The 24,638-nt window shown below is 46.3% G+C and overlaps 1 protein-coding gene across 6 annotated transcripts in view; it reads left to right on the top strand.

Moving 5' to 3' along the window:
• Positions 1 to 24,638, top strand: part of RERE (arginine-glutamic acid dipeptide repeats) — a 177,630-nt gene that overhangs the window by 113,318 nt on the left and 39,674 nt on the right. For all 6 annotated transcript variants that reach the window (XM_032131832.1, XM_032131835.1, XM_032131837.1 and 3 more), the window contains 2 exons: positions 5,077 to 5,175; positions 23,614 to 23,694. In XM_032131832.1, coding sequence (XP_031987723.1) covers positions 5,077 to 5,175; positions 23,614 to 23,694 — 180 coding nt within the window. The remainder of the gene's footprint in view (positions 1 to 5,076; positions 5,176 to 23,613; positions 23,695 to 24,638) is intronic.

A 24,638-nucleotide genomic window follows, 5' to 3' on the forward strand; every position in this document is an offset into this window, starting at 1 on the left:
CGATTTATTGTTAATTATACCAGATAGAAATGAAGATCATGGAGGCACAATGCAACATACAGACATCACATACATGTATTTATTTATATCTCAGCTCAATGAAAGGATTATTCACTCAACATTCCAGGTGAATTCCAGCTCCTGTTCCTTTGTTTGGCTGTTGAGGTTTGCTGCCACATTTGTCACTGTAACCCTTAGGAAGGAAATAAAGTTTTCATTTGGAGTTTGCTGCTCTCCTGATGGGTGCTGGTGTCAGACTGGGAGGGCTGGAGGAGGGCACAGCAGCTCCTGCAAGTCTTTCACCACAATAATGGTGAAAAAATTATCCCAGAAAGCTCATCCTGCTCTGTGGGGGGAAGGTGATGCCAGATCTGACAATCCAGGGAAGGATGGAACAAGGTGAATATTCAACACGAACCTTGTAGCTGCTGCTGGCAGTGCTGAGGAGGGAGAGCTGGGGGAAATCCTGGAGTAGTTCCTTCCCTTCCCTCCTTCCCTCCTCTTTGCCCTCAAGACTCTGATTTAGCATCAGATGTGGTTTAAGATCCTTTCTGTGTCCATACCAGTGCAAAGCCAGAAACTCATGACCTCTTTTATCCTTTTGACCTGTGCCTGCTGGTCAGAGGTTCTGCAGTGCTGTTCCCAGAGATCCCAGGTCAAGCAGGAGTTAATTTCCTCCTTTGTGCTCAGATTTGACGGAGTTGCAGAGGAATCATTCATTCCCAGTGGTCAGCCTTGCCTGGTGTTCTGCGAAACAGCAAACCCTGGAACAGACACTGGGGCTGGCAGGGTGCAAAGTCAGTGTGGAACACGAATCTCTGAGGTTTTGGTCATGGTTTTGCTGGGGAAATCAGAGCCAGCCACTCTATCCTCATAAGGTGAAAAAATAGCACCACTTAAGCTGGTGTAGTACTACATGGAGGAGAGACCAAACAATGATATGCTAATATTGTGTAAATCTCTCTTTACTAATAGTGTTGTTGTGCCTTCTCGTAACTCTGCTGCATGGGAACGTGTCATTATGAGTGACAAACATGACAGTGTAATCTCAGTGCAAGGAAATTCAGTTCTAACTAAGATGTCACCCAGACAAATTACTCCCTGTTTTAACTTGCCCTTAGACCAGATTTTCTTGTTCATTAACTACAGACAAGGTTGAAAGCATAAAAAAATTATTTAAATATATGTTAGCATTTCTTCTTATTACTAGTTTTGCTTCTGGATGAGTGTTAATGAGCAGCTGCTCTGCTGGTTCACACGAGGTAGGGCAGCACTGCAGGCCAGGCTCCCTGCCCGGGCCTGTCAGGGGCTGGAGCCACCTCTGTGCAGGAGACAATTCTGCCACTTGGGATTTCCACTCATCCTCATCCTCGCTCTCAGGGGAGAAACTTCAGCACTTTATTTGTAAGATGAGTCAGGAAGTCTTTTTTACAGAAACTGTTGAAACAGGCAGATAAAAAAGGGCCAAAACCAACTGCCGTGATTGCTTCTAAAATTTTTGGGGAATATGCAAAATACTCCTGTTTTTTGAAAGGTTTTTTTTAAAGTGCTGTTGTAAGTTTTGCAGGTAATTGGCAAGTTCTGGCCCTGGCTGTGTGTGGAGCACTGGCCATGCCTGCATTGCCCCACAGCTGTTCTGCAGCTGCATTTTGGGCTGTTTGGCAGCTCCCTGGCAGTGCCAGTGCAAAGTGGCTGCATCACAAATATCAGGCTTCTTAATCTTCATCAGCAGCATCGCTATACAGGTGCTTAAAATAGATTAGAACTGGGGGGAAGAGATGGAAGTTGGAGGTTTTTTTATTTGATTTTGTCTGATACCCAAGTAATACCCTAAAGGGCACTTGGGGCTCTTGTCTTGCTGGGTTTTAGAAATGGCTGATAAAAATTAAAAGGAGCATTTTCCATTTTCATAGCAGGGCAAGGATGTCCGTAGCTATAAAGAATATCCACAGCCCACTGAAATTTGTCAGCTCTGCTACTGAAAGAAGTGGCCTGAATTACATTTTGTATTAAATTGGGTGTTGGGTTGGAGTTATTACACCCGAAGATGGAGCTGCTCAGGCCACATGGCAGCAATCCCCCATCCTGCTTCTCATTTTCCTTGTCTTTGTCCTTCTCCCTCATCTTGGGATGTGATTTGTCCAGGACAAGTCATCATCCCATGGAAGAGCCAGCTCTGGAACCTGGAGAACTCTGGAATTCCAGTGATGTCCTACCGGTGCTGGACATGCTGCAGCCCCATAAAAGTGGGTTTGGCTGAATGATCCCTTCTGCTTTAAGGTCCAACCCAAACCAGGCTGGGATTCGGTGATTTTGAAGCGGTTCAGTAAAACTCTCATGAGATGGCAGCAATTTTGCCTTGGAGAAAAAGGCTCTGGGATCTCACTGTTCTTAATGGATTGCAATTATTTTATCCTGAGTCCTGGATGCAACCTCACTGAGCTGGGCTTTTCAAGGGAGGTCATAATGGCTGTAATTGCCAGCGGAAGCCTTGCTGGAGCAGGAGCTGCCAGATGCAATGCCACTCTGCTCTAAAAAGGTCACAGGAAAGGGACATTTAAATTAAGTTATAAATTACAATTGAAGAACAATATTTTGATGAGCAAGCCCAGAGATGTCAGAGCTGCAAGATGTAATTCATGGGTTCATTACAGACTGGAGGTGCCTGACAGCTGAGCCATGCCAAAAGAGAATTTATTTGCAGCATCACCCAGACAGAAATGGCATCTCTGCTCAGGGGCTGGAGTAGGAACTGGGAGCCTTGTGGGAATGGGCAGACTTGATCGTAAAATCCCTTCCCTGGGACCTGGCTTTCTTTAATAGCAATATAAAGGAGGCTTTTGGACATGTGCACATTCAGACTTTTTCTTTAATCCTGTCCAGTGATGCAGAAGTTGCTGTATTTTCTGTTTTAAGGTGCATTTGTGGTGGTTCCCTTTGTTGCAGTTGTTCATAGATAAAATGTCACGGTGGTGCCAAATTTGGATGGCAGAGTTAATGCTAAAAATGGAGATTCTCTGGCTGACTGGACAATGATCCAGTGTTGTAGAAATACCTGGAGAAGTTAAAGCAGAAGTTAATGAAACCAGAGGCAGTCATCATTAGCTGTTATTTATATATTTGAATCTTGCCAATAAAGCGCTCAGATATATTAAATGACTGAAAGTGAAAAGCAGAGAATGAGCCAGACTGGAACATGTAAATTTAACTCCAGCACTCAGAGAAAATATTTTTCCTTTCTGCTGCATTATCCTACTCCTGGCATTTATGAAACATATTTTTCCCCTCCCACCTGCTAAAAGTAACGTTTTTCAGGAGACTCTAAGCCTGTAGCATGTTTTCACATGGCTCTTCTCTGTTCCATGGCTCTTCTGTCACGTCTGTGCTGATGGGGTTTGGGATTGGTATTAATGTAATTGCTTGGTCAAAAGTTAATGCTCATATTTTCTGTTGCTGATGTGAGACACCCTTGCTGGCCTGTAAACTTTTATTTTTCTGGAGTAGTTGCCTGTCAGACCAGGCTGTTCTTTCTGGGCTTGTCTGGGGTTTTTTTTGTGGTTTTTTTTTTGGTTTTTTTTTTTTTTCAGATTGAGCTGCTTGGGCAGTGGAGCTGCCAGGGAAAAACACGTGTTGTCCTTGAGGCAAAATAAAGATGCCCTCCAAGTTACAATGAGGCTTTGGCATTCCTCATGTTTTGGGAGGGAGCAGAGGGGGAGGGAAACAGAAGCCCCATTCTCCTCAGCACTGTCACATTTCCTAAGTGAAAAATCTTATAGGTAGTGGCACACACAGAAAAGAACCATTTGCAAGGTGAGCTGGCAAAACAAACAGTGCTTTTTTCTTTGAGATGGATTTGTTCCCAGTGCTGGAGTGCAAACAAGGAGGAGAATTAATGTGTACCCAGCAGAAAAGGCAACATCTTATTTTCATGCCTGTAAGTAGGCACTGCATACCACAGGAGCCTTAGAACTAATTTTTTTGTTGTAGGTTTTATTTCAGGCAGTTTTGATGTTTGAGCAGAGCAGTGAGGGCTGGCACTGCAGGCTGGGCTCTGAGCAGGGCTCAGGTGAGGGGGGCTGAGGTCCCTGTTCCCCTTCAGGCCAGGTTTACACCCATGCCCTGGTGTCCCCAGGGAATTCCAGGGCTGGAAGCAGGAGCTGTGCCCAGGGGATGCTCCCGTGCCAGGCAGGGACAGGCAGGGCTGCTGGTGGCTCTGCTGTGCTGGCACCTCCCAGAGCCAGGGCTGGAAGAGGGACCAGGGAAATGAATTTTTGGAATTTGGAGCATTGTTGGTTTTGGTTACCCTGCGTTGCTGCAGGGAATTAATGACTGCACCCAGTGCCTGTAACCTCCCCAGAGGTGCCAAATAAAAGCTGGAAATTAACAGAAAACCACTCTTAGTTTTCTTTCTTTTCCACTCTCTATTCTTCAAGCACTCGTCTCACTGCAGAAACAAATATCCTGTTTGTATTGTTGTTTTAGTTTGTTGGTGAGGAAAAAAAAGAGTTCAGGCTGCCAGTTAAGGAACATTTCTGTTTGTTCTAAAAACACACTGCAAGTAACAGCAGAGCTCTGTGCCCAGGAGTGACCTTTTCTTTTTAGAAGTACTTTTTTTTTTCCTTTAAAATTCCCCTAAGTATTCAAAACTAATGAATGCCCCAGTAACTTGGTGGAGGGGGAAGAGCACCTTCAGCAGTTCAGATCTGTTCCTGCTGACGACAGGAGATTTCAGCCAATTTGTGTGAAGTATAACCCATAATGTATTAATTTTTATTTTATCATGGCTGACATCACATTGAGCCCCGTGAGTAGAAGGGAGCAGTGTGACTTTGGCTTCAACATTACCTGGGACAGGTTGAGGAAGGAAGGGGAATGCCTGCTTGGTTTAACGCTGCTTCTTCTACTGATAAAACCTCAGTTACCCTTCAGGTTGGTTAAATTTCACTTCATACATCAACAGTAAAAATAATTAGGCAGAGAACATCTCATGTGGCTCCTTGTAGTGGTTTTTTTCCCTCCAATATCAGATCCCTGCTAATTCCTTTGAATGATCTATTTGTCTTCTTTATTTTTCAGCTACATGAAAGTAACTACGATGCTGGAAAAGCCCTGCAGCGCTTGGTGAAGAAACCTGTGCCAAAGCTGATTGAGAAGTGTTGGACTGAAGATGAAGTGGTAGGAAATGATTTATCTCCTCCAGCCTTTAGAGTTCACGTTGCTTCTCTTGCTTTTTTATGGTTTGTTTTTTTCCTAAAGAGGTTACCTTTATGAGCAAGAAGAGGGCAGGTGTGTAAATAAAAACGCACATACATGGGTATATAAATGAAAATACATGGGTATGTAAATGAAAAAATCTGTTCCAGTGCAAGACAGAATTGCTCATGGAAAAGTGACATGAGAAAAGTTTCATTGATCTTTTTTTTTTTTTTTTTTGCCTTGAGTGGGTCAATTTTTCAGCTGGTTAATTGGTGAAGTGTTTAAAGAAGTAAACAAAAATAAAAATGTGATCTTGTTAAGCTACTAATAAAGCTGGCATTGGTGTTAGAAAATAGAACTGATTAATGGAGGAAACTTTCACTGTCTCTTGGTGGTTTTAATTATTTAAGCAATGGCTGGAGAGATTTTTTGAGCTGGAGGTTCTCTGCAAGGCTTTCAGGGAGTTCTTGCAGTGACTGATGTGTGCTCTGCTCTCTCCTCATTTAAACCTTCCCTGCAGGAGCTCGAGGAGGGCTGGGCCAGCCTAGAGCCCCTCTTCGGGGCTGGTCCCAGGCCCAGCAAAGAACCTTTGTGGCTGCCTGGAGCCAGGGAGGGAGGGAGGAGGGAGGATCCTGTGCTGGCCTGGCAGCGATGCCAGGGCGGGAGCACAGAGCCTGGGACACGCTCTCCTGATAAGTTCTGCACTTATCTTGTCACAAAAGGGAGGTTTGTGTTGGGAACTGACTGCTGGAACAAATCCTTGGAGTGCTCTGCCCTGTGTTTGGTAAGTTTGGGTTGAGATTGCTTCAGCCTGTGCTCTCTGCATACATCCAGGGGTAAATTGTGCCAGCATGCCTCTTTTTTTCCCTGTGTAGCTTTTTTACCCTCTCCTCATTTTTTTCCATCAGCTGCCCTGAGCTGTGAGTGCTGGAGCTGCTGCACTCGGGGGTTTTGATGATCAACCCACGTTAAATGAGAGAGAGTCGAGCCTTACCAATGGCAAAACCAAAGCTTATTGAAAAGTGAAGCATTACTGCAAAAGTGCAGCCTGTGAGCACAGAGTAATGATCACTGACTCTATAAATCATTGTCAGCCCCAGCTCATTTTATCATATTTGTTCTTGGTCTGCTCCGTCCAAGTTTCCAGAAACATTTGGCAGCCCTCCAGCCTGGGCAGAGCCAAAGATCAAACTGTGCTCTTATTTATAGACAGCAAAGCTCCACCTGCACAGCCTCAGAGCCTGTTGGTCCCTGCAGCTTGCAGACAGCTTCAGCCTAAAGCAGCTGTGCTGCATTTTGGAGACTTGAAAGGGAAGTTTCCTTATTGCTGGCTCTGTGAAATTCAGGAGAACTCTGCGTGATCCACAGGGTGCTAAAGCTGCCATAGGAATTCTGCAATGAAGTATTTGTCAGAAAATTCTGACGTGTCAAACCCTAAGTCTGGCCAAAACAATTAAATTGTGGTGACAGCCTTAACTCTGTGTGTCCCCTTCATCTCAGGGTGGCAAGTGATGGAGCCTCCAGTGATGTGGTGGGCTGAGAATCCCAGAGAGACAGTTCTGAGGGAAATGAAGACCCAGGTCCAATCCCTGGCCTTATTTGGGCTAGACTTGTAATTAATCTCTTCTTGCAGCCCAGCAAATGTTTACTTAAGTTTTGCAATTGGATAAATAAGCAGATCCCACACCAGATACAGAGCTTTGGTCAGTTAACCTGAATAATAATAATAATAATAATAATAATAATAGTAGTAGGAGTAGTAGTACCATGTTTTAAACTTCTTTTGTGGACTCTCAGCTGCCCAAAGACAAAGCCTTTGTTTTTCATTAGAACAGCTCTGCTGCCTCTGACCAAACTGTGAGGTAGGAGCTGCTTGGCAGCATCAGACCTGATTAAAACAAAGGATGGGAGTTGTGTTATTTTTACTGCTGCTGCTGTGGTTGCAGATGTTTGGATGGAATCAAATAGAGAGTAAAATTGGCCACTGATTGAATTACATGAGGGCTGTGTAAATATGAAGACAGAGGTTTGTTGTCTCCCTCGTGTCTCTGAACCTGTGGCTATTTTTAAACCTTTTTTTATCCCAGTATGTAAATTCAGAGGCACAGAGGGAGAGCCAGTCTTGCACACTGCCTGTGAGAGTGGCTGAAGAACCTCCTGCGCTGGTGTGTGCACGGGCAGCTCTGAGCAGCTGTTTCCTGTTTGTAAAGGCTCCTTCCCCACCTGACAACATCAATTTCCAGCAGAGATTTGATGGGCAGGGCTTGGCTTCTCTTGTAATGCTCATGAATTCACTTCTGTGGGCAAGTTGGAGCAATTGTCACATTTAATGCCTGATTGAGGCCCGTCCTGAGCACACACCAACCTCCAGCAGCATCACCTGGTGCTGAGGGGCTGCAGCTTCCATGGAAAGCAGGGTGGAGGAGAGGGATTATTTGGGGAGAAGCCAGGAGCAAAGTTGTCTTGTTTTGATACAGCTGGTGCCTCTTACAGGTTTAAATCTCCGCTCAAACCCAGCACAGGATGTCAGAGCAGTGAGAGCGCTCTGCACCTCGTGGTTACCTCAAAAAATGTCCCTTTGCCAGGTGTGGCATTTCGGATGCAGGCAAGCAGAGACCCCCCCAGGGATGGAATGGTGCTGCTCTGTTCTTCTCCACCTGGAAATGCTTCAGAACTGCCGTGGGAGTGGAGTTTGGAACCGTGAGCTGAATTTGACAGTGCCTCTGTTTCCTCTGGGGCTTGCCCTCATGGTAGAGTTGGGTCCTTCCCACAGATCCCACATCTGGAACCAGGAACATGAACTTCTTCAGCTGAGGTTAACCTGAACATCCGCATTCCCTGCTGTGGTTTCTGTGGGAACATCTCCCAAGACAAATTGTCCGTATAAAATTTCCACATCTTGGGACAAAATCTTCTCTGCAAAATTGCTTTTATACTTCAGTGATGTTCAGTACAATTCTGACCCTGCGCTTGCTCCAGCTCCAAAAACGAGCTCCCATTTCAGATCAATAACCTATCAAAGAGCTGTAATTTATACAGGGTACAGTGGGCATCGTTAGTTCTGGTAACCTAATGGAAAGGTTTTCTGTCTGGGGTGCTTCACGTACTGGAAATGTGGAAGGAGAGCAGCTGGTTCTGACTGTTCCTCACCCAACAGCCCTGATTCTGCCTCACCTTTTTATCTCTTCATTCAGAATGTGCTTTTTTCTCTCTCTTTATCCAAAGTTCTAGCGAAATCAATAGGGCTTACAGGAGAGAGAAATGCGCATCAGAACTAAAGGAACCTGCAGTTTATTAGGTTTTTAATTAAACATGATGAACACATTTTAAATACCACAAAGGCCCGGGGCTGAGCTGCATCTAATCGAAACAGATTAAGTCACCCATCCACACTTGGGTAGTTATTAATTCTGTTTACTTATGCATGCTTGCTACAGGCAGAGTTTGGTGCTGCTCTGCTGCAGTTTATTGCACAGGGATGCTCTCCTGCATGGAACTGTGCTCCTGATTAGCATTCAGATGTTGATTATGAACAGCACTGGTGAGGCTTAATTGAAGCACCTTTGGAGCTTGGGGCTGTGTCTTCCAAAGTTAAAGAAGATCTGGGTGAAGCAGTACTTAAACATTCTTTATTGGGCAATTCCTCCCTTTTCCTCTACACTTTGTTCCATCCATGTTAAATTCTCTAAAGGAAGTTGCCAAGTGTTCCTTAGGAAGGTTTTTTCACTGTGTGCGTCTCTGTGCAGAACTGTCAATGCCACCCCGTGACATCCCTGATAACTGCCTTTTATCTTGAAATATTCTGCCTTTTAAATGTTTTACATTGCTCTTGATGTCAAGTAGTTGAGGTAAACAACCTCCATTCAAACAACCTCCTCAATTTATGTGCAGGGGTAGTTAATCCTTGCTGGTGCTAAATCTTAATTGGCCATGTACATCAATTTACAAGTTCATAAATTTTAAAATATCCACACCTGGCTTCAGCTTAAACTCATTTATCATAAAATACAAGTGGAGATTCTTCTGCCAGAAAGGATAAGATACAGCAAACTACTTTCCTAATATGTTTGTAAGTGTTTGTAATCCAGCGTGGCAGGTCAAGGAATTACTTATGCAAAACCCACAGACTTATTTGCTTGGCTTCTTTGCCTGGAATCATCCTCAAATGTCTCCCATCCGCCCTTTTTGGAGTGTGTGCTCATGAAAACATGGCTCTCATGGCTCCCTCCTGTGAAGCCAAGGCTCTTCAGATATGCTGGGAGACAGAGCTGCTGCTTACTGGGGCAAAAATACCATGAATTTTATTTACTGATTATGTGGCAGCTATAGAAAATCAAATTCAGAGCCAGATTGAAACAGAGCCTCTGGAATAGTCGAGTGGAAAAAAATCATCAAGGGATACTGGAAAAGCTGAGCAGCTTTGCAGGAGTGGGCTTGGAAGGTTAAGACACCAGTTACTGCTTAGTTTTATTGTTTTACCCACAAAAAATAAACATTGCAGCTTCCCAGTGGAGTGACAGTCCCACTAAATGAACTTTTTCTGGAATTTAGCAATCCAGCCACATTTGCAAGTCCGTTAATCAGTAACAGTTGAAACTTAGCTGAGCACTAGAAATAAAAAAACTCCAAACTCAAATTGCCGTGGCCTTGTAGGACCTGTGTTTTAAGAATAAATAAGATTTTCGTTTAAGCACGTGTGGGAAGGTCTTGTTTGTGTCTTATTCTAAGAACTCAGAGTGGAAAAGAACCATCAGCCCTCACAGTCAAAAGTGACCAATGAAGGATGAAATTATTCTGCTTGGGGGAAAAAGTTGTTATTTAAAGGTTGCATAAAATTATAGTTACTGAGCAGCTGGCAGGTTTACAAAATGTTAAGGTGCAGTACAGCTAGAAAAGACAGGGTGTATTACAGCTCAAAAAGGGGAATTTAGTTTAAACACAGGTTCCTAGATGAAAGATAACAATCTTTTGTTTGTGATTAACTTGCATCAGTCTTTGATCCAAGCCCTCGTTGAAAGGGATCAATACTGCACATACAGCACCGAGTTTATTGTCAAGTCCTTTTGGAAATAAGGCAGTGAATTAAAAATCAATTATACGTGCAGAAAAGTTTGTGTAGGGCAATCAATTCTGTCCTTTTAGTTTGCCAAAAGATTCCATTGTTTAACCAGCTGTGAAAAGGAATGAATTTTAAAAGCCTCCAGCAAATGAGGGAGCCCAAAGGGGCGGGGGGAGAGATTAAAAAAAAATTATTTCAGCATTTCATGTTCAGCAAAGGCTCTTCAGGGATAAATCTATAAATCCCGTCAGTGACCTTGGCTTCAGAATGGGTGATTTCACTGCTTTCCCTGATGCCGATCTCTGCCCAGCTGCCAGAGCAGTTGCTGTTGCCTTTACAATATCATTTTGGGGTTTGTTGAATTGCCATATGCCTCTTGATTCGCTGTCTCTCTGCCTTCCATGTGGAATATTTTAACTATTAAGCACTTACCGTGGTGCTGATCCCAAAAAATAACACACCAGCTCTGCCCTGGCCGGGAGCCACGGCTCCAGAGCTGTTTCTGTGTGGGATGGAAGCGAAACTCCAGCTGCAGCTCCAGCACACACCAAACCATCCCTCCGTAGGTGCTGGTGTGTTTTCCAGAGCCAGGTCTGCAATCCAGCAGCACATCCCCTCAGCTCCCTGTTGCCAAGGGGAAGGGATCTGCTGCTTGGAAGATTAATAAATACGCCAGTGGTTGATTGTCGGAACCGTGTTTTTCATCTCATTTCCAAGGGCATCTTAAAAATGGAGCTCACTTGCACTTCCTGGCGCTCTCTATCATCTCTGTGTGTTCATTCAAACATGGGAACGGGTGCTGGGGGATGCCAGGGATTGCATTTGTCCTCCCAGAGGGCAGAGTGGTGGTTTTATAAATGGAGAGGGCCAAAGGAGCTGTCCCTCGATGTTCCTTAGCAGCAGGAGTCAGTTCAGTGTCCGTGGGTCTGTGCCAGCACTGTGGACAGAGCAGGAGCTGTGCAGCTGGAACAGAGCCAGGGCCCTGTGCTGGGGACAGAACAACCCCAGGTTCCTGCCTGGACCCTCTGCGTGATGTCCTGTCACTGGCACAGCTCCTGCCCACAACGCCCTGACCTTTTATCCAGATTTTATCTGCTCAGGGATCCGGAATCTGGGTTAAATATAACCTCCTGCTATATCCTGTTCTTCTCCAAAAGGAAACTGAGTCATGACATTCTAAAGAGCAGCTGGGAGTACAGGGATCATCAAAAGTCAGGATTTTCTGAGCTTAATGCTTTTGTCATAGCAAGAGAACAGAGGGAGGGATTGTAATTCACCTCTGGTGGTTGTGGTGAAACCTCTTTGCCCTGTGCCTTAATTTTGGGGGTGGGAGGTTACGTCTTGGTTTAATTGTAAAACTGATTTATTTACTCCCCATTTCTTTGTACATAACTTAATTTCCAAATTCTAAATTGAATTTGTTAAGATAATCTACACTCATTAATGCTGTGGTTGGCTTTTAAAAGGCTGCTGGTGTCCATAAGATACATTTCACAGTTTGCTGCCCGTTCTGAATCAAATACAGTAAATTACCTGAGAGGGATTTCTGCCTGATGCTCGTTGGTGTGCATTACCCCAACTTCTAGGATTGTATGAGTTTCTTCATGCTTTTGGAAATGGTTTTATAATTTAAATAGAAGAAATGCTGGATACCTACCCGTTTTCAGGTATTTTTTGTTGGTGGTGTTTTGGAAATGCTATAAATAGTGTGATTTAAAGTTCACTTTTTCTAATAGTTAATGAGGGGTGACTGGTTTGTTGGCTTTTATTAATGGCACCATCCAAAGCTCTTGGGTTGATTTAAGGCTACTTCAGTGCTGTCATTTCAGTAGTTTGCTTGAGTTTATCTGTCTTGCAGGTGTTAAGAAATTTAATATATGTACAGGATCCTCACCTCCTCAACACCTAAAAGTGCAGTTGGAATATAGTAACAAATAATTAAGTGCTTTGATATTTTTCTGTGTTACGTGTATGATAGAAATCTGCAGCTGCCTTCCAAGTGATTTTGGCTTAGTCCAAGTTGATACAGGTAGAAGTGTTTCTTTTTCAAATGCTTATGTTGGAATTACACGTTATTAAACTCACTGAGCCTGGCAATGGATTACTTGACGTGGCAAATGTCTGTTTTATTTTGGAGGAGTTGTTTGCTGTCTGAATGGCAAGTTGCTGTTCCTAACAAGATTGCTTTACAAACACAAAAACTCCAACCCCTAAAACAAAGCAAGTGCAGACAGATGACAGCGTTGTCTGCAACTTGACAAGATGATATTTGATTTTTCAATTTTTTTTTTCCCTGGTAGTTTGGGTCTCTGTCTGAGTCTTGACTTTGATTTTTTGTTTGAACACAGAGGCTGACAGCCCCAAACCCCCAAACTTTCTGAATGTCACTGCATTCTCTGTGTTCTGCCCAACAGCTTAGCTGAGAACTATTTAGTCTGGCCCAGTGGCCATTGCAGCAGCAAATGACAAAATGCTCTTCAAATGAGTGTAGTGACATAATTCCTATTGAAGAAATGTTGATTACTGTCACAATGTGGATGCTCTGTGTGCTTTAGTGCTCAGGGCTTATCTTTCTTGCACAACATAAGCAGTATGAATGCCAAAATACACCTCATTTGCAAGTGTTGTTTGCATGACAAATTCTGTTTTTCTAATCTTCCCTATCAACAGAACCAATTTTTTTTTTAAATCTTTCCGATGACATAAAAATGCATTTTAATGAAGCAAATTATCAAGCTTTGTCTCTTCTGTGTACGAGCAGGGCGGCCACATTCAATTAGGCTGAAAAATGATCATTTGTTCTATTACAGGCTGTAACAGAGCGCATGGAAAACCGTGATCCATCACCAGTTGCTCAGCTTTATGTTACTTAAATCACTTGCCATCCTGTCAGGGGCTCGGAATCCTCCATGGGAGCCATTATTTAATTTAAGTTTGTAAAGGTGTCACTTGTTTGATCATAGGCTGCTTCTGTAGTAGATGAATAGGGACTAAATATTCATCATTTTCTGCATCCATCCCGGATCCCTAATGAGTTACAAGGACAGCAGTGCCAGTAGAGCTAATGATTATAGTGCCATGAAAGGAATTTGACAGCAATAAGGACTTGATCCGGATGGAAGCTCCACACCTTGCAGTGGGAAAAGGTTCTCCCCCAGAGGGTGGTGGGCACTGCCCAGGCTCCCCAGGGAATGGGCAAGGCCCGAGGCTGCCAGAGCTCCAGGAGGCACGGGGTGGGATTGCTGGGGTGTTCTGGGCAGGGATCAGAGTTGGATCAATGCTCCTGAGGGTCCCTTCCAGCTCGGGACATTGCAGGATTCTGTGAATTCCGCTGGAGCTGGAAAGGCTTCCTGGCCGAGCCTGGCCCCATGCTGCTCGCAGAGCCAGCGTGAGGGGTTTTGTATGAGCTGCAAGGAGACTCAGATGTGGCTGTGGGAGAAAGCTGGGGTCTGTTCCTTGGCCACTGAGGAGCTCCACTCTGAGCCCTTCACAGACGGCCCCGGTTGGCCCCGCTGAGCCCCGAGCAGCTCCTGGGAGCCCGGAGTGCCGTGGGTGCCCAGCCCTCCCTGCCCGTGGGGAGCTTCCCTCTCCTTTCCCCGTGTTCAGAGCTGTGTCACAGTGCTGATCTCTGCCCAGGAGGCTGCACTTAAAAACTGCTGCTCGCTGCTCCTGCCCAGCGTTGGTTTTGTACTTTGTGCCTCGTGGTTTTGACTGTTCTGTGGTGAGGGCTCGCAGAGCTTTTGGCTTTGTGGTTGTGCTTCAGCTTTTACGGCCTCTTGGCACCTTCCCTGCTACCCCTGTGCTTGTTCCACCGTGGGTTTCCCTATCCTTTTGTTCTTCCCTCCTCCCCCCAGCCCTCTCACAGCATCCCTCAGATTTATATGGCTTTTAGGCTGCGTGGGGAGATTGATCAGCCAGGCTTTATGCATTTAGAGGAGCTGATAAATGACATGGCAGCACATTCCCCTCCACTGCTCTGGAATAACTTCAGCGCTCAAATCAAACATCCCATTTGCCACAAATTGGGGAAGGCAAAGAGGGCACCTCTGGTTTATTAGGGTGTATATTTCATTTATCTGTTATGGGAGGTATTGTCCAGTTCTACGTGTCTGGGGAGGTAATCCCAGTCTCAACACCACTTCCCCCTTGCCTCCCTTCCCCAATATCCACCTTCAAGGTTTCCTTTGCAGTGTTCACCTTTGTTGCAGCTGCATTTCTGGTCCTTCATTTTCAAATCTTTAATCATTTCCTCTCTTATTTGTGGTCCCTTTTCCACAACTGGCCCCATTCTCTCCCTCACTGAGGATGTGTCCCTCAGCCTGGAATTTGATTTTGCCATCACCAGTATTTCTTCTTTGCACACTCAGGTGTCTCTTCACTCCACTGCAGCCAGTGGCAGACTTACTCTGAGAGGAATTTAGGGAGTTTCCAGAGGTTGCCTGGTGTCATTTTGGCGAGGGTCAAAAACTGGAATTTGTATCTGAGTGCCTGAATTCCATCCTGGGCATCGCTGCAGTCACAGCCCCTCTGTTAATGATTTACCTGGGAAGGCACCTACAGAAATACCTGCCTCTCTAGAGGGATAATTTGCATTTTGTCTCATTATTCTTGGATTTGTTCATTGCTCCAAAGTCTGGGGGCTCTTGAAGTGCTCTTATTTGTTTCCTTCTGCCATTTGCATTAAAATCTGTGTTTGAGCAGAAACTGCCTCCAGAGTAATTGACAATAATGGTTGAAATCCCAAGGGAACAGCATTTCTGCAGTAAGGAACTTCCCCTGGAAACGCTGTGTTTGAGCCTTGAAGGATCACACAGGATATTTCCGGTGGTCTGAGTGGTGCTTTTTTGTGCTTGGTGTTTCAAATGGACCAAAAGGGCCAAAAATGTCCCAGTTAGAGTCAACTCCAGCCTTGCATAACAGTGGATGTGCATTTGCTGCACTTTGTATGGTCTGTGTAACAGAAAGAGGATTTTCTGCTGGAAGAGATGGAGAAAAAGGCAATGTTCTGACGTTTAAGGAGAAAGCCTGAGTGGGAGTGTATTTCTGGGATTCAGAGTATGTGAGGAAAGAAAAAGGTCAGTATTCCCAGCTGATGGATGAGAACCATTGCTCAGGAGGAGAGGGGGTCTGGGAGGACAGTGCTGTGCTCTCTTTCTCACTGCTTGGATGTATCTTTATCCCTGCTTTTGGATCCTGTACCGTGACTGGTTCCATCATGTTCAAAAAACCCAACAACAATTGGAACTGTGAATTATCGCTTTAGAAAATGCACTTGTACCAAGTCTGGGTGAACAGAAGTTTAAGAAATGAAAACAAATAGCTTTTTTCTTCTTCTGTTTAGCTTGAAGTTTGCAGGTTGAGTGCTGAATTTCTTCTACTTACCTGTTTTAAAGGGAGGTACTTTGAGATGCCATGGGGGAAAGGAAGCATGTCCTTGAAAAGGAACATATCCAGCTCTTGCTTTTTAGTTGCTCTTTCGTTTTGAAGTACAAGAAGGCTTTTTGTATATTAGCATTTTAACAGCAGTTTAAAATAACAATCAGAAATTAATCTCTTTGTGTACAGAAAAGGCAATCTGAAGTATAATCAAAAGCTTTCTGTTGTCTCTTGTCAGCAGCACACTGTTTTGCTTTTCTGGGTCACGAATGTGCCAGACCTTTGTTCTGTTTAACTCTTAGAAGGCACCTTTAAAAAATCCTTTATGTAAAAACACACTCAAATCACTTTAGCTTTGTTTTCAACACTGAAAAACTGTTGATTGCAGGAGACAGAGAACGTTTGATAGACTGAAAGCTCTTTTTTAAAGTCAGTGAGGGCAGTCTCCAGTTTGGGGGGGCTTAAGGTTGGTGCCCACCCGAGGGGTGAGCCTGGGACTCGCTGTGTGAAAGCTGCTTCACTTGCCACAGCTTCGTGAAGATGAGGGCAGGGCAGCTGCCCGGGGAGAGCAGCTGGATGCTGCCAGACCTGGATCCGCCTGTCCCACCTGCACAGGTGGATCTGTCTGTCAGCACAAGCTCTGTCCTGGGCATTTCAATATGAGCCTGGGTTGGCCAACTGGATTTCTTGCTGGTGGAAGTGATTTTGATGAATGGAATGAGGAGCTGCCTGTCCGGGCTGCTGTTGGAGGACAGTCCCGAGGGAGGCCCAGCACTTGTTGCTCCCTTTGGAAGGTCCTCCTGCCACTCGCCCCTCTGTGCGGTGCCGTTGGTTTGGAAAAGGGAATGCCTCCTCTTCCCGCTCTTCTGTTAGTGGAAAAGAGGAAATTGCAAACGGAGCAGGTCTCAAACAAGAGGGTTCATCTCTGCCTGCCTCTTCAGCCCCTGCTGAAATGTGGGACCATCGGCAGTGACATCACTGATAATGCCTGGAATAACCCAGGAATTGTTCTTCCAGGAGTCAAGGCTATTTATCCACCACCCCTTCCAGAGCTGCCGAAAAGGAAAGTCAGGTTTCCTTTTTTCCCGCTGTTGCTTTAATGCCCAGGCAGGGTTTGATCCGAGCATCAGCTGCTGCCGTGGCACTGCGGGCTGGGCTCGGGTCGGGTTTCTGACTTTATCTCGTTTAGGGGATCACATTTCTGCTGCCATACGCTGGGTGATCGCTGCCGGGTGATCGCTGCCTCCCGGTAACAGCCGGCAGTGGAATGGAGCAGGGAGCGCGTGTTCCTCACAAAAGCCTTTGGAGTTGGATTGTGCAGTCGCGCCCGGAGCAGGGGCGGGGAGGCACCGGGACCAGGCTGTCGGTGCAGCCCTCGGACATTTGTCAGCAGCTCCCATCCCTCCATCCCTCCGTCCCTGCATCCATCCCTGCATCCCTGCTGCACAAGGTTGCCTGGCAACCCGGGCCGAAGCCGGCGGGGCCGGTGCCTCTCGGAGCAGGTCGGGGATGATTTATCGCGGGGCCGGGCAGGGACCCGGGGGCAGCGCCGGGGCTTTTAACGGGAGCCGCCTGGAATGGAGGGCTTGGGAGCATTTTATCCGGGATGCACAGCCCGGAGCCGATAATCAGGGTGCAATTAGAGCAAACAGAAAGCTCCTCGTTTAGACATAATTGATTTTTTTTTTCCTTTTCCTGTTTTGTTTTCTCTTTCCCATCGAGACTCCCTCACAGACACAGGTACAGTGCAGAACGGGAATCGAAGCTTTGCCTGATGCTTTGGGTGAACCTGAAATCTCTCTCTTTATAAAAATAGCTCTGGTAAAATCCTGATGGGAAAATACAGCTGGGGTCAGCACAAAAGGTTAGCAACACCCTGACAGCTCCAGGCCTGGGGTGAAGGAATAGCTGAGTTCTCCTGCAGCTCTGGAAACGTCTGAGAGCTGTTGTGTCACCTTCAATATCATGTTGCCTTTCATGCAGACTCTTGCATTGATCCCTGGCATTAAACAGAGGAGGGAGAGAGGAGTTTTGTAAACTGGCATTTGGGTAGTAGTTCGTGCTGTGGTCACATGGAGAACTCTCACCCCCTTGAAACATCACCTTCAATAAAGTAAATGGGGAGAAACTGGGGCAGCCTTTAGGTTGAGGACCTCAGTTCAGCTCCTTCTGCTGGCTGGAGTCCTTTTCCCAGCCTAGTTGTGAAGAGAGATGGGCAATCCGTGCAAAGCATGTTGACAAGAGCATTTGTGTGTGTCTGAGAAGGCAAAGAGGAGAAAAAGGATGATGAATCCACTCTGACCTCCTGAATGGCAATATAAATACTTTATTGAAAATTCTAAATAAATGTGTTTGTAACCAGTAATCCTGCTCTGCATGCAATCTCATTTAGCCAACTGGGTATGCAAATGTGCTATTAATGTGTTTGCATCCAGTATAAATACACAAATCTAATCTGTTTATATATGTCATTTACACACAGCTGTGCTCACGCTCACTTAATACCAATATTTCCAGCCAGCGAGAGGTACCATGGGAGCTCCATTGTTCCCAACAAAAGCAGCTCCATGGAAGGGGGGTCATTATCATTGCAGGATCTTTTGGCATTCCCTCGAGGGAGGCTGTTAATGACTCTGGCTGTTGTGGGTACTCAGAGCACAGGCTGGGAGGTGCCTCTGCCGCCAAGCTTTGGGTTGAATCCCCCACACTTCGAGGCAGGCTCTCATTTTTCAGTATAATTTTTCAGGAAGACAAAGCGATGCAGTTGGGAGGGGGGAGAGCAAATTGTTGGGCACCTTGGAGGCTTTCAGCTGATCTATTCCTTGTCAGTTTGTTTATAGAGGACACTTGATCTCAGGGGCAGATGGCCTGGGGAGTGTAAGGTTTTTGTCATGTGCGGGTGACCAGGGGTGCAGTCTGGAGAGGGGCTGTGAATTTCCAGTGGGAACATTCATGCCTTGCCATACAGAGTGGTATCTAATGAATACCGTCAAAATATTTTGGTTTTCCGTGTCTTTGAGTGAGAGAACTTGGTGAAAACATAATTTTATTTTCAAAATACCACAAAAGTTAAAGGATAATTTTGTCTTGACACAATAGAATTATTTCATTTTAAAAAAACTGAGCAAATAAACAGAGCAGTATCTCTGATCTATCTGGTCTAGTGGAAGGTGCCCCTGCCCATGGCAGGGGGTTGTTTCTGCATGATCTTTAAGGGCCCTTCCAACCCAAACCGTTCTGTGATTCTGTTAAAAGAAAGCTAAATTTGGGGTTAGGATGTGTTTTGCACTATTTTTCACAATCTGCAGTTGAGAGGAGGTGGAAGCAGCCCCGTTCTCCCAGCAGCAGGGCCTGAGTGAAGATCTAACACAGGTCTGTGTAAGAGCCACCTGATACCTTTAGGTTGGGTCTTCATAATGAAACTCTCAGGATACCTCTGTTTCCTCTGTTTGCTGTTAACTATGAAAACCCCAGTAATTTTCCTACCATATTCATTATAACACTTAAAAAGGCATATTAAATATGGAAGGTGGTGACAACTTCCATTGACATCTGCCTAGAAAACCTTGGGCCTTTCCAGACATGCACTAAACCTATTGCTTTCAAAATAGCAAAATCTTCCGTTTTATTTGCTTAGAATTAAGGAAAAGGTTGAGAGAAGAACTTGCTGTTCTTGGATGTAAGCTAAAGAGGGCGATTATTTTTAATTTTTTTTTTTTAGAAAGATTGAGAAATAAAATCCTTATTTCCTGGATTGAGAAAGATCAGAAAAGGCCCTGTGTGTTTGTAAATGTTTTGCATTACACAATGTTCTTCACTCATTTCCCAGGTGGAAGTCATAGGAGGGGAATGAAACAGCACATGGAATTTCGTAGAGAAAATCCATTTGCTCTAAACTCGACTGAAGCACCACCTCAGAAGAGACACGTTAGTAGCAGTGATGAATTTGCAGGTTCATCAGAGTTGTGCTGCCTTTCTGCAGGTTTCAGTTGGAAATCCTAGCATTGATGAAACAGGTTGTCTTTGCAGTGGATGTTACGGGTCCATGCTTTCAGCACCAGCTTTATTTGGGGTTTTGGAGGTCGAGGAGCACACTGGGAGCTCAGTTCCCAGTGACAGCCAGAGTGCAGGATTTGCAGCAGCCAGTTCCTCCTGCCAGGCTGTAATCTCGGGATAATGGAAACCCTGACGCACGAGCTCAGCCCCAGCTCTGCACTGGCACTGCCAGCCCCGTGACAAACGTGCCAGCTGAGCTCTGTCAGGCACAGCATAATGGCTTTGTGTATCTTGTCAGGAGATTTGTTCCTCGGGATAAAATATGGGACCTGCAAGTAACACACAGGCAAACATTAACACGCTTGTTCCTTGTTCTCCCTGGGTTATTTATAGCTCCCTGTTTACACGCAGGATGCTGCAGCATCTAATGCATTTCATCAAATTATCAAATGGTATTAGGAGGCCTCGTGTTGGGGCTGGTCAATAGCCATGGAAACCACTCCATAAAACAGAACTGCGTCTGTCAGCACCGACCGCCCCACAAGCCATGGGATTTCCTAAAGCTGCTTCACAGCACTCATTATCCACAGCACTTTTTTAATTGTGGCACAGTTTGTCTTCAGTGAGCAGCACAGACAATAATGCTGACAGAATCCTGTCATAAGCAATCTTTTAAAGTTCAACAGAAGTGGTAAAATTGAAATGTTTGTCCTAAAAATCCAAATGATGTACTTGTAAAAATGAAACCATTGTGCTCCAAAGCCACTTCCACTTCTCATCCAAACTTATCCATAGGTCTGAGCCTCGTTGCTCCCCCAACCCTGTGTTGTGAGGCTATTTTAGCTTGGCAGCTGTCGCTCCCAGATGCCTCCTGTGAGCAGTGCAGCATCTCCTGCAGCATTAACACACGGACGTGGAATTCGGTGCATGTCATTTGTGCAGAGGAGAGCAAATTCAATCAGTGTCAGGCAGTCTGTTTTGTGAGACACTGGAGAGCAACAGGTCACCTCTGATTTGGTGTGCAACTATTTAGTTCTTTTATATTTAAAACCATTTTGAGGTCTGTGTTGGGCTTGACTTGGAGAAAAGGAGTAGCTGTTCTTGGTGCAGTGAGAATGGGACATGATGAATTAATGGAAGACTAGACTAGGAGGGAAAATCTGAAAATGTTTTTAAAATTTAATTGTTAAGCTTTAGGATTTCTGTCTGAGTTTCTGAAATTATTTTTGTGTGCTTTGTTATTTGTATATTAAGAAGGGTCCCTCTCCTGCCTTTCCAAGAGGCACAAAGCTCCTTTATAGTTGGATACCTCACAGTGCCTCAATGGCCCAGGGATAATGCTGCACGACATCAGTAAAGGTGACAGCAGAACTGCCCAGAAGGATTGACTTCATTCCTACTTGGAAATTTGGAACAGCATTCCAAGGTTACTCCAATTCTGTTATTTAGATGGGCTCTATGCTAGGCTTGCATTCCCAGTAGTGATTTTTGACATCCCAGGGGGTCAAAGGAAAACAGTTTGTCACAGGCTTTATTAATAGAGTTGAATCACAACACAAACCAAATATAAGATAGTTTGGTTAAAAGGAATCTTAAAAAATAAACTAAATGGTCCCCTAAGAATTCAAGTGCATCTTGGGCAAAATAAGGAATAGGCAGTTGGGTGTTCTCATTTTATGCCAGACTGTGTTCTCTCTCCTGTTTCCCTGAGCTGTTCCATCATTGACTGGAATGTTCCAGCTCTGGTTTCTCCTTATTCCCTACAGCTTTTTCTGTCACCTTTTCCTGTGTGTGCTGTGAAGTGGTGCTGCAGGGGCACCGTCCCTCTGTTCCAGCCCAGGAGGCAGCGATGGCAGAGCCAGGGACTGAGAGCACCCCACAGTTCCCTTTGGAGTGCCTGCCTTTAGGTGTTTCTCCATTCAGCTGGTTTCCATCCTTTGTGAATTCCTGCAGACAGGGATTGCACTGCTCTTTGGGATGTGGGGAGCGGTGTTGGGGTGTGTTTGTCACTGCTGCTGCCACCTTCCTTTGCCCAGAGCACCAGCCAGAGGGTTGTGGTGCCAGGGCAGTGGTCCACCCACCCCAGCATAATGAGAATTCCTCGGGAAAATTCACATGGTAAAAATGAGTATATGAGTGCTTTAGGGACCAGCTTTTCTCTGTGGGCACTCAATGTCCTGCTCTGTAGGTACCTGCGTGACTTCTGCCTGTGTCTGCAGGCTGGTACCTTGCTATCAGTAAAATTTTCTGTGTTTGGGAGCTCCGGCACCCCTTAAACGCTTCAATTCCGGGTGCTGCGTTGGCTGCTTTGAAGGAGCAGGTGGGTATGAGTAAATCACACACTGGAAGGGAGTGTAATCTCCAAGCCTTTACAACTGGTGGTTAATTCTCGTCTCCGTGCCCCTGGGCACGTTCTTGGCAAATTCTGCAGTCTTGTAGGTTTTGAGGGTCAGGGTTAGGTGAGGATAGATCCCTGTGGGAGCAAACCTGCAGAATCCTGAGCAGGAGGTTCTGAAGAGCCTCTTCCCTCGCATCCAGGGTTGTGGTGGGGGTTGCTGAGGTGCTGAGAGCGCTGTTTGAGCAGTGAATTAACCTTTCTGGGATTCCTGATGCCCTTCACAACATGGAAGCCTCTGATCACTGCCTACCTCCTTCAAGCAGGTGTTTGCAAAAAGATGTGATCCAAATTACATGAAGCCAGTTTGAGGCTCGTTTCTCTTTAGGGAATTATAAAATCTCATCTCCCTCCCTTCCCTGGAATAGTAGGGCCCATGTACTCAACATCCATTATCTTTTTTTGCAGGCAGAATTTGTTATTTACTCGTTGTTTATACCTGTGCTCAGTGTTTACAGGAATAGAAAAGGCCTTGTATTTTTTTGCTTGTTTCTTTATAGGGAATTATGAATTCTCATTTCCCTCCTTTCCCTAGAATACTAGGGCCCACATACTCGACATCCCTTACCGGTTTTGCAGGCAGAATTTGTTATTTGCTTGTTGTTTGTACCCGTGTACGGTGTTTATAGGAAAGGAAAAAAGCCTTTTTATTTTGGTGTTCATAGGAAAGGATGAAGTCCTTCTCTAGAAAGATTGTCCCTTCCAGAGAAAGGCACTTTGTTTAGTCTTAAATCTCCTGGTACCGGTTCGTGCTGGGGGTCGTGGCCGTGCCCCCCGGCCGGTGCCCCCCGGCCGCGGCTGTAGCGAGGGAAGGTGCTGGGGAGAGGACGAGCAGGAGCAGAGGAGGGAGCGCTGCTGGCGGCCGGGGGCCGCTCGGGGCTGGCGAGCCGCTGAGAGGCAGCGCCGGGGGCCGGGGCCGGGCGGCGGCTGCTGCCGGGGGCGGTGTCGGGGCCGAGCCCGGCGGGCGGAGGAGGCGGCGGCGGGGCCGGGGCCAGGCCCGGGCCCGCGGCTGAGGGGGGCCGGCGATCCAGGCCGCCTTTTGCGGCGCGCCCCGCGGAGCCGCCCGCCCAGCCCCGCCGCCATCACACGCTGGGCGCCGCCGCCTCCGCCCGGCCCTGCGCGGCTGCTCCGCGGGCTCGGCTCCGGCTCGGCCCCGCTGCCGCTGCCTGCCCGGCCCCGGCCCGCTGCGAGCCCCGCCGGAGGAACGCGGGGGCTGCGAACCTTTAACCCCTGCGGCACCTGCTCGGCGCCCCGAGCCCGGCGCTGCGCATTTCCCTGCGCTGCCCGGCCGCCGAGCCGGCCCGGAGCGGCTCCGGCAGCGCCGATTGTGGCACCGACTTTGGTGAAGCTCCGAACGCTGGAAGTTGGACGTGGAAGGGGGATGCGGTTGGGATTTTTCGGTGTCTTTGCTAAGCCTTTCCCCCGTTCGCAGCCGTGTAGGTGCGTTCGCTTCCCCGACAGACCTTGGGCTCCGAGCGCCGCTCGGCTCCTCTGCCGATTCACAGCAGCCGTTTGGGGGATTTTTAAATCTTTTTAAAATAATTTTTTCTTGCTGCTGTTGACACGCTGTTTTTGTTATCTTTTATCACAGAAGCGGTTTATTAAGGGCTTGAGGCAGTACGGCAAGAACTTCTTCAGAATCCGAAAGGAGTTGCTTCCCAATAAGGAGACCGTAAGTACATTTGGACTTTATGTAATTCGCTTTTTCTCTCGCTGCTTCGCTGTTTGATCTTGCGAAACTCTTTCCTTTTTACCCCGAATTCTCCTCAGATAAACGGAAGAGAAATCCACAGCCAGCCAAGGCAGCTGCTGATTTTTAGTGCAGATTTTAGGTCGTGGGGTATGAAAGATGTTACATAAAATAATCGTCATGGCTGGACGGAGCCACTGAGCCTGGGTGAAGTGTATTTATGGAGACCAAATCTAATTTTAAATTCTGACATTATGACGGGATAATACATTCTGTGTCACCCGGTCGGACTCGAGTGGCATCGGGTAATTAAAGAAAACCTAAACCAAAACAACACCCGGTGGGACCGGGCAGCCCGAGGTCTGCGCCTGCGACCCGCACGGTTCCGGGCTGTGTTTAACTCTTCCCGTTCCCTGGAACTCGTGTGCGGGGATGGATCCGTGGTTCTGCGAACTTCTCAGGGTTATGTAACCCTATCACTGCACCCAAAATCCCGGCAGGGCTCCGGGGACACGGGCAGGGATTGGTGGGGGGCTCCTGCAGAGGAGACGGTCTGGGAAGTCTTGGGAACCCAGTCGCTTTTCCATTTGTCCTAAAAGAGCTTCGGTTTCTGTTGTGGAGGTGTCCTTTACCTGCGGGGAGGGTTTGGGAAAGTGGTTTCGGTTTTGTTCTGAATTTAGAAGGGAGGTAGCTTCTTGGAAATGGAGTTGGACTATTTTCTAGCAGTATGTTAGCAATCTGGAAAACGCTGATTTAAAGCATCACTGATTGTTTAGACTTCTGTATGTGGTGTGCACCGGGGAAGAGTATTGCTGTAAAAATATTTTAAAACCTCTCTTTCTGTAGGATGTTTCCATTCTCCTCTAGGAGGTTCTTGTGAGACAGTGCTGTGATAACACAAATCTTTGGGTGGTAAATAGTAACAC

This window comes from Corvus moneduloides, chromosome 22, assembly GCF_009650955.1.
Source record: "Corvus moneduloides isolate bCorMon1 chromosome 22, bCorMon1.pri, whole genome shotgun sequence".
NCBI classification, from domain to species: Eukaryota; Metazoa; Chordata; class Aves; order Passeriformes; family Corvidae; genus Corvus; species Corvus moneduloides.